Source organism: Phoca vitulina, unplaced genomic scaffold (assembly GCF_004348235.1).
Source record: "Phoca vitulina isolate PV1807 unplaced genomic scaffold, GSC_HSeal_1.0 scaffold4, whole genome shotgun sequence".
Classification (NCBI taxonomy): Eukaryota; Metazoa; Chordata; class Mammalia; order Carnivora; family Phocidae; genus Phoca; species Phoca vitulina.
This window is the reverse complement of record NW_022589707.1, coordinates 63020204-63033708: the sequence shown is the minus strand read 5'-3', so window position 1 is coordinate 63033708 and position 13505 is coordinate 63020204. Positions and strand designations below refer to the sequence as shown.

Sequence of the window (13505 nt, the reverse complement as noted above, 5' to 3'; positions counted from 1 at the left end):
ATAAAACTGACCTGTGACATATTATTTTTCAGCTAAAAATATGTACGGGACTTTCTCCCATGTATTACATATAGATTTATCTCTTGCTTTTTAATAGCCACGGAGTACCTGAACTCTATTTGACCAGGATTTACCTGGTCACCTGTTGATAAGTGTTTAGGCTGGTTTTTTGTTCTCTTCCTTTAAATAAATAATTTAAAAAGGGAAAAAATCCAAAAATGTTCTAGAAAACGTTTGAACATTTTACTGACATAATAAGTTTTTGGCAACACTATAGTGTGTATAATTACTTACCAGTGCCTCCACTAAGGAGTGGGCATAAAAATGGGAAGGGTACGAGTGAGGTGACATGCTGAGTTCTCAAATGAGAAAACAAACCTTTTATGTCTAGTTCCTGGTTCAGTTATTTAAACAAAGGCAGCAGTTTAGTTAAGATTTGGATCTGACAATATCTGTCTGCTAAGAAGATATAGATATTTTCAGGGGCGCCTGGGTGGCTCAGTTGTTAAGCGTCTGCCTTCGGCTCAGGTCATGATCCCACGTTCCTGGGATCGAGCCCCGCATCGGGCTCCCTGCTCAGCGGGAAGCCTGCTTCTCCCTCTCCCACTCCCCCTGCTTGTGTTCCTTCTGTCGCTGTGTCTCTCTCTGTCAAATAAATAAATAAAATCTTAAAAAAAAAAAAAGAAGATATAGATATTTTTAGTAAGTTAAAATCATAGGCTACGGAATTTAAAGAAATTAAAGAGCTTGTTTGGTCCTACCTACCCTCTCATATTAGAGATTAGACAACTGTGGCTGGGCACAAAAAAACTGTGTTTGGTTTTGCCTGGACATATACACTAGTATTTTGCTAATATCATTTCTACGTTTGTAACCTAGTAACTGAATATTATTTCACTTATTTATTATTATTATTTTTAAAGATTTTATTTATTTATTTGAGAGAGAGACACACACAGCGAGAGAGGGAACACAAGCAAGGGGAGTGGGAGAGGGAGAATATTTCATTTATTTAAAATTATTTCATCCATTGTCTTGCAGGGGTAAGCAGACATAAGACCAGGGCTCCAACAGAGTTCTGTGGGTAGCACTATGGGCCTACATAAGAGTCTTGGGTGTTATTGGGACAGCTGCACAGCAGAGGTAATATTGGCACTGAGATTCTTGAAAAATGAACAGGAATTTTCAGAAGGACAAGGAGACAGATCATGGAGGTTTTCCATGTACAGTCATGATATATTTTATCATGGGACATTTACTGGGACATTTTTGAGAGTAGACATCTTAAAACAATGCAATTTTAAGTGTGTATGCTGGAACATTGGAGAGGTGATGAACAATTTCATGAGATGGGAAACTAAATCAAGGTTTGAGATTATTTGATGGATATAGAATCAAGCAAATATCTTTGTCCATCAACATCCAATTATGACTACTTGGCTGGTTAGTCTCTACTACTGAGGGCTTGAAACTAAGAATCAGAACTCCTGGTTGGTAAATTTCTTAAAATGAAAAATCATAAAGTTAGAAAATTAAATTAAAAAAAATTAAGTTATATGTTAATTAGACTAATAAAATTTCAATAAAAGAAACTGAGAAAATGTGGTTTTAGGTGGTGGTCACTGTAAATCCAGGAACCTCCTTCACTAGAGACACAAATATATAGGACCACCCTCTTTCTTAGATATTTATAGATACACAATGATAAAATTTGTGTTCAATTTCTCTCTCTCACTGCCTTTTTAAAGTGTGCCCAGATTATCCTTAATGTTTCTTTCTGGGGCGCCTGGGTGGCTCAGCTGGTTAAGCGTCTGCCTTCAGCTTAGGTCATGATCTCGGGGTCCTGGGATAGAGGTCCGTGTTGGGCTCCCTGCTCAGCTAGGAGTCTGCTTCTCCCTCTCCCTCTGCCCCTTCCCCCCCTGCTTGTGCTCTCTCTCTCTCAAATAAATAAATAAAATCTTTTTTTAAAAAAATTTCTTTCCAAGTTCTCTTGCTTCTTTTTTTTTTTATTATTATGTTATGTTAATCACCATACATTACATCATTAGTTTTTGATGTGGTGTTCCATGATTCATTGTTTGCATATAACAACCAGTGCTCCATGCAGAACGTGCCCTCTTTAATACCCATCACCAGGCTCACTCATCCCCCCACCCCCTCCCCTCTAGAACCCTCAGTTTGTTTCTCAGAGTCCATAGCCTCTCATGGTTCGTCTCCCGCTCCGATTCCCCCCCTTCATTCTTCCCCTCCTGCAAATAATACATTATATGTTAAAAAAAAAAGAGTTCTCTTGCTTCTTAACCTTCCTTGGCTTCTCTTTAATTTCCTGAAGTTGGTCTTTCCAAGGGTGTTTCCCTCCTTGTTTGCTCTCGATCTCATCCTCTTGCATCCATTTCCACTTGTTGCTCATTTCCATAAAAAACTTCAATTTTATTTGGATGTCCATTCTTCCTCCATCCAGCCATGTGCTTCTGGGACTGTTGACTTCATCTCCATCTCCAGAGGATTAAATTCTGAGTATTGTATCAATCTAATCTCATATCTCTTGCCAGTAATTCCTTTAGGAGAGGACATGTAGTATAGCCAAGGAAAACCTACTGGAATTCTGGTGGAGGCTGCCAGGAAAGGTTTTCTTATTTATAAGAAAACAACCTAGGAATAGGTGGTTTTTTTCCATGTTCTGGATTTTGTGGTGTCTAGATATAATTTCTGGAATTGCTGCAGCCATCTGTAACCATGAGAGCAGAGAAATGGAAGAGAACTTGGGTTCTTGATGATACTGTTCAGTCATTAAATTAACCAATCCTGGAGTCTACCTTGCATTTGAACTTCCTGTCATTTGGGATAATAAATTATTTAAGTCAGTTTTAGTCAGAATTTTCTGTTATTTGCTGCCAAAGGCATTGTAAGTATATAAAAATGATTCAAATTTATTTCTTAAACCCAGGCCTCTCCTCAGTCTCATGTTGCGTATACAACTGTTTATCAGGCATTTCTATTTGGAATCCTAAACTAGTCCTGACAAGTGATCTGTAGGTCATAAACTAGTTATTTTATAAGTAATAAGAATAAAATTTTGTAGTTACAGTCAGACCCTGATAACTCTTCTTTCTGAAGAACTAAATAGTTTGATAGGGTCTCAGTGAACTGCAGGAAAAATAGTTCTCAAAGTTATCAAGTGCCCCTGAGAATCAGTCTCAGAGGAACTTGGTTATTGGAAACACAGTAATTTATTTGCCTCCTTTAAATGGAGTCTTCATTAAATATACAGAGGGCAGGTAATCTAATTCAGTACAGTTCAAAAAAACATTTATTGTCTGTGTTCTAAAGTACATATGCTGGGATGGATGCCATATGGGGCACTCAGAAGAGTATGCTATCATGGGGGTCTCTGAAGTCCCCACCTCCTGGGACAACTGCTTTATGTAGAATATAAGGGACTGCTATGAAGCTTCAGAAACCTTGTCATTAACCTAAGGTGGAATTCTGCTGCAGGGAAGAAGCAATCTGCCAGTTTATGCCCTATTGAATGGCAAGCAATTGAGCTGTCATCTTTCTTAGGAGCATATTCAAGTGAGAAAGTTCTCAGACACAAAAAGGAAATAACCTGTTCACTGGAGGCCCAGTGGTATTTGAAACTAATGAAGTTCCTAAAGTAGGGATAACAGAAGAAAAATTTGTGTGCACTCCACTCCATGGTGCCCTGTCCAGAGAAATCATGTGGTACAATGGAAAAGACCCTGGACTTGGAGCCAGAAGTGCAGTTTAGGGATCAGCTCTGCCACTCGATGGTTTGGTGATTTTCAGTCTTTTCACTTCCTGAATCTCTCTTCATCTATAAAATGGGCATGCTTGTTTTAGCCCACAAGGTTCTTGTGAAGATCAAAGTCAGTAATGAATATGAAAATGTTTATAAACCTCAAGGCTAACATGGTAATGCCAATAAACACTATCTCGGAGATGAGAGTAACAGTGTTAAATCCAAGTGCTCTGTCTGATTTCCACATCTGCTTGTGAGATAGAAACTTTTGCTTTCTTACTGCCTCATGAAATTAAAACATACACATTCATGTATATTTGAACATGAACTTTAGAGGAATATATAAGAATAACATAAGAATTCACAGGGATACACAGCAATATAGAAACAGAAAATAAAAACTTCCTAAAAATAAATTAAATCTTTAATAATATATAAACTACTACCCATATGCCATGCACTGTGTTATCATTCAATTTTATTATTTTAACAAAACTTTATAAGGTGTTATGATCTCATAAAACTGAGTGATCACATGGACTATCTTTGAGTGTATGTATGCAGTTTGTTTTAGCTGAAATTGTCTTATTAACATGGAAGTGCACAAATGTCAAAAACAAGGGAAACTTTTATTCACAAGTATTTTATTTATTTTTGTTTAAAAGTCTATCAGTAGGATATATTCTTTAATGAACACTAGGAATACAATTCTATTCCAAGTTAGAAGCAGTAATAGAAAGTTAAAAATTTTAACAAGAGCTCAGCTAAGATTACGTTTAGTAATAAGGAAAGAACTTTAGGCTGTTTTTTTTTTTTTTTTTTTTTTTTTTTTTAAAGATTTTATTTATTTATTTGAGACAGAGAGAATGAGAGAGAGAGAGAGAGCACATGAGATGGGGGAGGGTCAGAGGGAGAAGCAGGCTCCCTGCCGAGCAGGGAGCCCGATGCGGGACTCGATCCAGGGACTCCAGGATCATGACCTGAGCCGAAGGCAGTCGCTTAACCAACTGAGCCACCCAGGCGCCCCCTTTAGGCTGGTTTTAAAAGATTAATTTGTTAGGTAAACATCTGGGTTTGGTTCATCACTTGCCTTGGAAACCTTGATTAATTTATGAGATTTTCATCCCCATATACTAAAAAAGCAGTGAGTCACCCGGTGTTATACACCATTGACGGCAAAAGTTAATTGGATTCTAGACCCTTTCACGTTTCTCCCTTAAGCAATTCCTTGTTGCTTTGAGTGGAACCATGCTCTAAGAGAGTCTGTATATTTGTGTGTGAGAGAGAGCAATACAAAAATGAGAGGAATTACAAGTGACTGAAAAGTGAGTTTGAAAAAATAAAAATATGTGTTTGTATTTCCTTTGGTTTGTGGTAAGATACTCTGGAGGGAGACACAAAATTAGCCAAACCAAAAACCAAAACCAAAAACGAATACAAACAGCTGTCTTGGCACATACTTTTTATAAGATTTTGATTGTGAGCCATGTGAATGTATTATTACCTATTCAAGAAAAGGCTGTATAAGATGGTCTGTGATTGAAAGTGTTCCAGGGTTGGGTCTTGGAAGGGGAACACAGAGATACAGCTGTTGCTCATTGTAGTTAATCTGCTCTTCAAGTAAGACCAGCAAGAGCCTTGGGGAGGGAGGGAATTCAAGATTGAGGAAGGAGAGAGGCAGATGGAATTTCGGTGAGTGGCGGCTGGGAAAGCTGACCTGCTCTTTTCCAGCCCTGTGAGGGGATTGCAACCTTTCTTTGGCTCTGACAGTTACAAATTGCATTCAGTTTAGAAGTCCCTCCTTAGACATCCACTGCATATGCTGTGTGATCTTGGTGTAATAAAATAATACTCAGAGATGAAGGGGAATTCATCATACTGGTTATTAACCTCATTTCTGCTTTCAATTTGCCTTTGTAAACTCTCATTGTTCCTTCACCCTGTTTTCTTTATCAACTTTATTTTTTGGGTGTATTTTATCTTGTTACATTATGCATTTATATGAGCTACCATAAATCCTTTCTGGAACTAGAAGGTGTATGAAAGAATACATGCATAACTAGTTTAGGAAAACGTTAACAGGTTATTTCTGAGAGGTGAGAATACAAGTGATTTTATATTATTTTTCTAGCCTTATTGCAATATAATTGACATATAACATTGTGTAAGTTTAAGGTGTGATGATTTGGTACATGTACATACTGTGAAATAATTGACCACAATAAGGTTAGTTAACACAATCATCACCTCACATGATTGCAATTTTCTTTTTTGCTGTTGTGAGACTGTTTAAGATCTACTCTCTATAGGTGATTTTAATTATCTTATGGTTAGCCATCTGCATTTCCAAGTATGTATGTATATATATTATATATTTATTTATAGTGGGCATTAATTCCTTTTCTGATTATACATATATATAAAATCTCTCTATATAATCTAATTATATAATCATGTAATATATATCACATATATATGATCATATATTATACCAAATGCAAAAGAAAATGTTTGTGGTAGGACTGGTGGACTTTTCCAGCAGAGAAATACATGAGGTGGTAGAGAAAGAAGACCAGAAAGGGGTTGTGGGACTTTGTCTTAATTTTCCTTTCACCATGTGCTTCTATGAAAAGGCGGGAAGTACAGTGTAAATACAGTGGTTCCTTTGAAACACTTTGAAAAAGAAATGCTCTTCTTGTGATTTCTTTCTCGTGTATAAAATAATAGGTCATGAGACATAGTTTAAAGTCAGTAAATACAGGTGTATACCTTCTTTTTTAATAGTTGCAGTGTGAACCATTGTATGGATCTAATGTCACTTAAAAATCCCCTATTGTTGAATATTTGGGTTGTTTCTACCTTTATTTGGCCAGAATGAAATCTTAAAGTGTGGTATTGTCAGGTCAGAGTGTTTGTAGCCAATGTCATTACACATAAATATTCATCTTTCATCTTCAAGACCTACAACACTCAGATGACCTTTCTGTGCCCACTCCCTGGGCCTCTTGCATCCTGCACAGTTGCCTCTGTGCTACTTCGTACACCTACTTCTCTCTTCCCTTCACAGAGTTTCTGCAACCTGATCCTTGGTCATCTAGTTTTATCTGGTGTCATTTATCTAGCAGTCTTGGCTAAAGATGATTGTGATCTGAATCAGTTATTTCCCCTGGAGGTTGTAAAATGGTGTTTTCTAATTCTGCCACTTGGTCTACTGATTTTTTAAATACAGCAATATACAAGAAGGGAGGCCTTTCCCAGAATCAGCAATTCAATCAAGTAAAAATTTCAAGCCTGAAAAAAAAATAGCCATGAAAGAGGAAGATTCTTATTTTAGTAGTTCTCTATAATCTACACTTTATTGCACACTGGGAAATAAGGATAAAAAATCTAATTGTACAATCTGACTTTTATGTAAAATTTTTGCCCTACAAGACAAAGAGTCAAGGTCATATAAAAGCAAAACCAGAATAATTTATTTCAATCCATCTTTCCTTGAACAAAAATAAAAATAAGACTTTAATATGTCATTTCCTTCAGTATTTTATGTCTTTTCAAAAAAGCCACTGGTAACTGACGACCTAGGAGAAGGCAAGTCTTGCTGTTGTGAGAGCCATCCTTATTGGGTGGTACAAATAGCAGGAAATAAGTTTGGGAATAAAATTTTAAAAATTAATATAGTAATTTAACAGTAATGAGAATTAATAAAACAAAGCCTACCAGAAATTTTACAAATATAAAGTTTCCACATTCGTAAATTAGATAGGATAGTCCATGTTGATGAAAGTGAAAGTGTAGATTAGAACTAATTGAGCTTTTTAGAGAAATTTGATATGAAAAGAGTAATTGGAAAGTCCCGTCCTTTTTTTCCCCCTCTCAGTCACTATGATAAAGATTGTCCCCTGAGGACTACTTCCCCACCATGTTCCTCTATAACACAATGCATTGTGTGTATGCTGGAAAACCTTCAGTACAATTTTTATAAATGACTCTATTCTGCATTTAAAAGGAGTAATGAGCAAGAGGTATTGGGCTTGATTTCTTCACTGATTCCAGATGAATATACATTTCCACTGTTTTTCCTCAAAATGTTCCTTCGTTATTTCACTCCAATGCACTGCTTTACCCATGAATGCTCACCTGGCAAAAGATGTTACAAGATATGTAAAATATTCTACAGATTTCCAGTTCCACAGGTAGAAGAACCTTAAATTTTTTCTTTCTTTCAATAGCTGCAAATAATAGGAATGTTTTGAATTAGATCAAGAAAATTACATTTATAAACCAATAAGTGTAAATCAGCAATCACTAAATTCTGTAGATAATTTCCTTTTGAAAGTAAAGGTTTACTTACTCAAATGTCCCGATTTTAAGATACTAACAGCCAGTCACGGGTTCAAAACAAACTGTGCCAGGACCTTTAATGAGGTCAACAGATAGCATTTAAATAAATGTAGCCATAAGTTCAATAACCAAATAACTGGGCTGAGTACTAAAATATGAAAACAGGTCAACTTACCGATTTGTTAAACACCAGTCCAATTAGGTAACAGACACATACAGTAATGAAAACAACACTGTTAGAATAGTCTAAGAGCCAAAGAAAAGAATTTTTTGGCTGTCTTTCCTATCTCAGAAGCAACTGTCAAACAGAGGTACAAGAAAGCAGAAAGTTATTATTCTTTACCCAGAGCTTGCACATTCACTTTGGGAAGGGGGAAGGAGAGAGATTTACCAGCCACCTGTAATATTGCATTACTCATAAAATGGATCTTTGAGTTTAATTGAACTTAAAGAATAAAGCCATAGGCAATCAGGAGAGAAAAATGCCCTCTGCATGTTTAGGGAATATTTAATTATTGAGGAATATTTATTCTACTAAGGACCACTAGTCTTTAGTTACAATAAGCAAACAAGAGCCTACTAAATTACGGAATCCTTAAAAGACTTAGCCTTACTTAATCTCTATCCCTAGAAGATAATGTTCTGGAAATGTTTGTAAATTGACTGTAAATAAAATAAGTGTGAAAAGGAAAATTTTAAGAGATTTTAGAGAGAAGGGAGACAGTCTTCCAGAGAGAGAAGATAAAAGAAGGGAATATTCAGAGAGGGCAGATATTGAAGGATGGAGGTAAAGGAAGAGAGAGTCCCTGGAAGACAAAGACACAGGAAGGGAAGCAAAGAAAGAGTAGGAGGACAGGGAAGGAGGTGAGCTGAGGCAATGGAGACAGAGGACTGGTGGTGTGAACTGGGGTTCTCAGGTTGCCGCCCCTCGAGGGAGCATATCCTCAATAGCAGTTTGAATAGTCCATTATGTGCTTGAAAAAGAACATTTCTGCTTTATTTTCAACCTTCTGAGTTTATTTCTAAAATAAACTTTTATATTCCCAAGAAACTCTAAAGATGTTGCTCATATCTGAAAGCAGTCTAGTTTCAGAGGGTGATTTTCTTTTTTAACTTAGAGAATCATGTTTTTTTTTTAACATGCAAAACCAACCTGATCACTTTATTTTGTGTTCTGAAATTATAGCTGCCATATTCTACTGCTTTATAAATAAATCAACATTTATTTTATCATTGGGAGCTTTAAAAGATAAACCTCAAGTTTTCATTTGGTTTGTTTGCATTCTAAATTTAAAAAAAGATAATGCAGAATAAATGACAAATAGAAAAACACATGAACTTAAATAGGATAAAATTCCTAATTGGATATAATCTTAAAATTGGGAAGCAGACATACTCTCAAAATTCTTTCTATTCCTTACATTTAACGACAACAATAACAACAAAAATCCCTTAAATTTCTAGTCCAGAAGTAAAGAGAGTCAGGTATCATTTTAGAGAGGTGTTTTTTTTTTTTTTTTTTAACTGTCATGGAATAATATTTCACTCTTGTGTTCTGATTTTTTAAATACAGCATTTAAATAATTCTTTTAAGATTTTATTTATTTATTTGAGAGAGAGTGTGCAAGGGGGAGAGGGGCAAAGCGGGAAGGAGAGGGAAAGCATTCTCGGAGGCGCTGAGCAGGGAGCCCTACCTGGGGCTCCTTCCTAGGACCCTGAGATCATGAGCTGAGATGAAATCAAGAGTAGGACCCTAAACAGACTGAGCCACCCAGGTGCCCCAATAATATAATTCTTTAAAACATTTTCATTTCAAGCCAGAAGTTCCTAGTCTGTCAGGGTCTGCTCCTAATTTACCTGACTCCCTTTTCTCCAGGCTCCCTGGGTCAAGAAGCAATGCACTGATGGGGTCCTCTGAGGTGTCCTGCCACTTAGCCCTTAAATGACTGCATAGTCCCCCCCGCCCCAGGACTGGGTCTCCTCCCCCTAAGATGATTTCCCATGCATTCATCCACTGCTAGCTGTTGTTTTTGGTATTTATCCAGAGGTGTGCATGAATTACTTCTCTAGAACTGTTTCTTTTGCCAGAGGGGAAGTTCCTGTGTGTGGTTATTGATGTTCTTTTCAAAGTCAATAAATGACAAATAAAGAAATGATGGAAGATGATTTGTGGCAGTTATGCCTGCAGGCAGCTATAACACAAAAAGGGGAAGTTCATTTCATTATTTCAAAAGGCTGTAGGCTTAGTTTCTCCGCGGTGGCCGGGGAAGGGAGGGCAACTCCTTAGTGTCAGCCCTGAGGTTAACTGGATAAGTAGTTTCCTGGCTTTGGCCTCAGCTCAGATTTTACCGTCTCTGGATGTGAGGCCAGTCCATGCTGTGATTCTGTTCACTTGAGAGTAGACTGCTTTGAATCTGTAAGAGGTTGGACATTTGATGGTGACAGTGCTGTGCATATTTTGTAGGGTTTTTTTTCCTGGTCCTATTCATAGTGACAGATCATTGGCTCTAAAATCACCACAGTCATTGGAAAATTGTCAAGATAACCAAGATTATCAGGCTTGAGAATTGGCCTGAAAATCTCTTTCATACCCAGACTCATTGGAGGGAAATGCTGGATTCCAGAGCTCTGCATCTAGTCCACTGGCCCAAGTGCACAACCCTAGAAGATACTTGTGTGTTTGTCTATTTTTTTCCCCTAAAATTATTTTCCAGTGGGCAAGTGTGTTCAAATGTACAGAAGCTATAATTTCCTGTTTTAATATTTTTCTTCTGAGCCTTTCAGTAAATTCTGGGCAAAGCAGGGGCTGAATACTCAGCCCTTCCAAAGTAGCATCACCAAATGCAAGTTCATACTTACTCTGGACAGTCTTGCTGTTGGGCAGGTATGTGCTGAATGACTTCGTAAATTGTACTGTGCAAATCTTGTCCTGATACGCCATCAGAGGTTGGAGCAGACCTACTTGGCATCTAGAAAATGTGGCACATTAAAAAAAAAAAAATTAGCAGACTAGTAAATAGTATGTCTACTCTGCTGCGTAGTTGAAAACAACTGGAAGTAGTGATGATTAGAGGATTAGATCTGTTTATCTTCCCTACAATGTCCATCTTCTCCTTGCTATAGTTTCCTGCACTTACCCTATGGTAGTTTATGCAGCAGCATAGCTATGAAGTCAGAAGAGGAATAGCTTAACAATGCTATCACTTTTTTTTCTTCCTTTAAGAAAAAAGCTGGCAATACTGTAAAGGAAATATAATAGAAAGAAAAAAATAGCAAAAGAGAAGATATCAGGACAGCTTAGAATCAGAGAGCGTATACGATTATCTTTTATATTACATCTCAGTTAGCTTTTTGACACTGTTTGCCAGTTACATGTGCAAGGATGGTTGAAAAGAAAGAATAATGTGTAGACAAAAGCCCTCATCACACTGCAAGTTAATACAGACAGTACCAAGAAATACAGAACACACAAAGGGAGATGTTTTGGTTTGAATGCAGTCATGGATGGGCTCTAACTAAAGGCTTGGAAGAATGTGGGAAGCACTGCAGTATATTTCTGCCTGGTAAAAACCAACATGTATTTTGCTGAAACCGGCATTCGTGTTCTATTAACTCCCCTTCCTTGTATCTGATAATTTTCTTCTTCTTGTAAACACTGCCTTCCAATTAGTTTGCTAAAGTCTGGTTCCCCTCCTCATCCCAAGCTCTTCCAATTTTCATCACACTTCCAATGGATCACTTTCAGTCTTGTATTTATAGAGTATCACCTAGAGGACTCTTTGCCCTTGATAAATCATCTGAAGAGTTTGTTATCTCAATCCAATTTAATCTGCTTTGTTGCATTGGAACATCTTAGCTCTGTGTTTTCTTTGGAAACAGTTTCCATTCCACTTGCCTAAGTTCTCACGTGCAGCCCTAGGATATGTGATTCATCCTATCATTTTTGTGCCAAGGAGATTTTCTTTACCATTTGTACAGTTGGCCCTTGAACAAACTGGGTTTGCACTGCGCAGGTCCACTTATACATGGATATTTTTCAGTAAATACAGGACATACTGTAAATGTATTTTCTCTTCCTTATGCTTTTCTTAGCATTTTTTCTCTAGCTTACTTTATTGTAAGAATACAATATATAATACAAATATGCATTAACTGACTGTTGATATTATTGGTAAGACTTTTGGTCAAAGTAGGCTACTAGTAGTTAAGTTTTGGGGGAGTCAAAAGTTATAGGAAGATTTTTGATTGGTTAGCCCTGGCACCCCTAACCCCCATGTTGTTCCAGGGTCAAGTGTACTTGAGATCAACTCTTGAGTTTTTTTGGTATGGGGGTGCTTGGGGGCTATGATAAAAGCAATCTATAGGTAATGACTTATTCACCTAAGCTCATATCAGCTGGTAACAAGGAATAAATTTGTTCATTTCATGCCATAGCTTTCTGTCCAATTCCCCAAAGAGGTGCTAAATGGACAGTAAAATCTACAGCAAGTAGAGAGAGGAGGAAGATTCCACATGTCCATGTACCACAAGCTGAGAGATGATTCTTATTTTTAAAAACTCAAAAAGTTAGTAAGTTATTTCCCTTCTTAACTTCAACTTTGACATCTTGGCCTTATTATTATTTTTCCTTTTCTTCTCAAAGCCATTGCATTTGGTTGCTAATCTTCACACATAACTGCCATGCTGGCTTCTTCTAACACAGATTGTCCTACACATGTCCTGTTCCTCATCCTTTTCCTTCCATTGTTGGTGTTGATTTCTCACTTCTTCCCAAAGCACCTTGCACCACCAATGAAGAACCTTAGCTGACTCCTCAGGAATTTTCAGCTTTGAAGATGGGCATAGCTCCAAATTAAGTTATTCTACTTATAACAGAAATAAGGGCGGCTTCTGATATGTAATCAAAGTGCTCATTTCTCTGCCCCAAGTTCTTGAGGATTATAGCATTTTGAACATACAGGTCTTCCCAATAACATCTTCAAACTGAATACTAATTAATCACAAGGTTAAATTTAAAGCTTCTTACATAGATCTCACTCCTTCCTCATGAATTCCTAGGAATAAAAACTGCATTATTATAAATAAAGAAACTCCCCAGTTTCAAAAATTCAATTCTAAGTCTTACCAGCTCTTCAGTTTCCTGCTCTCCTATTTAAAAGCCACACCTGACAAGGGGCTTTCTGCTGTGGTGAGAAGCTGTTTGAAATAATTGATCTACAAATATTTATTTTTGTCTTTTTCGTTGTAGAAGTGAAAGGTGAGCCAGTGCTGTCTGAGACTGAATAGGGTAGTGAGAAGCTTTGCAATGCAGTTCTGCCCTTCATCTGTGATCATGGTGCTACCAACGTGCCCTTAGGAGGATGAAATACAAATCAGTCTCCCTCTATTACTCACATAGCATTTG

General features: G+C 37.1%; 1 protein-coding gene across 19 annotated transcripts in view; it reads right to left on the bottom strand.

Moving 5' to 3' along the window:
- Window positions 1-6485: 6485 nt before the first annotated feature.
- The window catches only part of HEPACAM2 (HEPACAM family member 2), a 48509-nt gene continuing 41489 nt past the window's right edge, over window positions 6486-13505 (bottom strand). For 9 of the 19 annotated variants that reach the window (XM_032402144.1, XM_032402142.1, XM_032402143.1 and 6 more), the window contains one exon: window positions 9884-11070. In XM_032402144.1, coding sequence (XP_032258035.1) covers window positions 10656-11070 — 415 coding nt within the window. In that variant the 3' untranslated portion in view covers window positions 9884-10655. Of the gene's footprint in view, window positions 7898-9883; window positions 11071-13505 lie in introns of those variants that run through there. The other 10 variants (XM_032402155.1, XM_032402156.1, XM_032402147.1 and 7 more) reach the window with 6 other exon arrangements.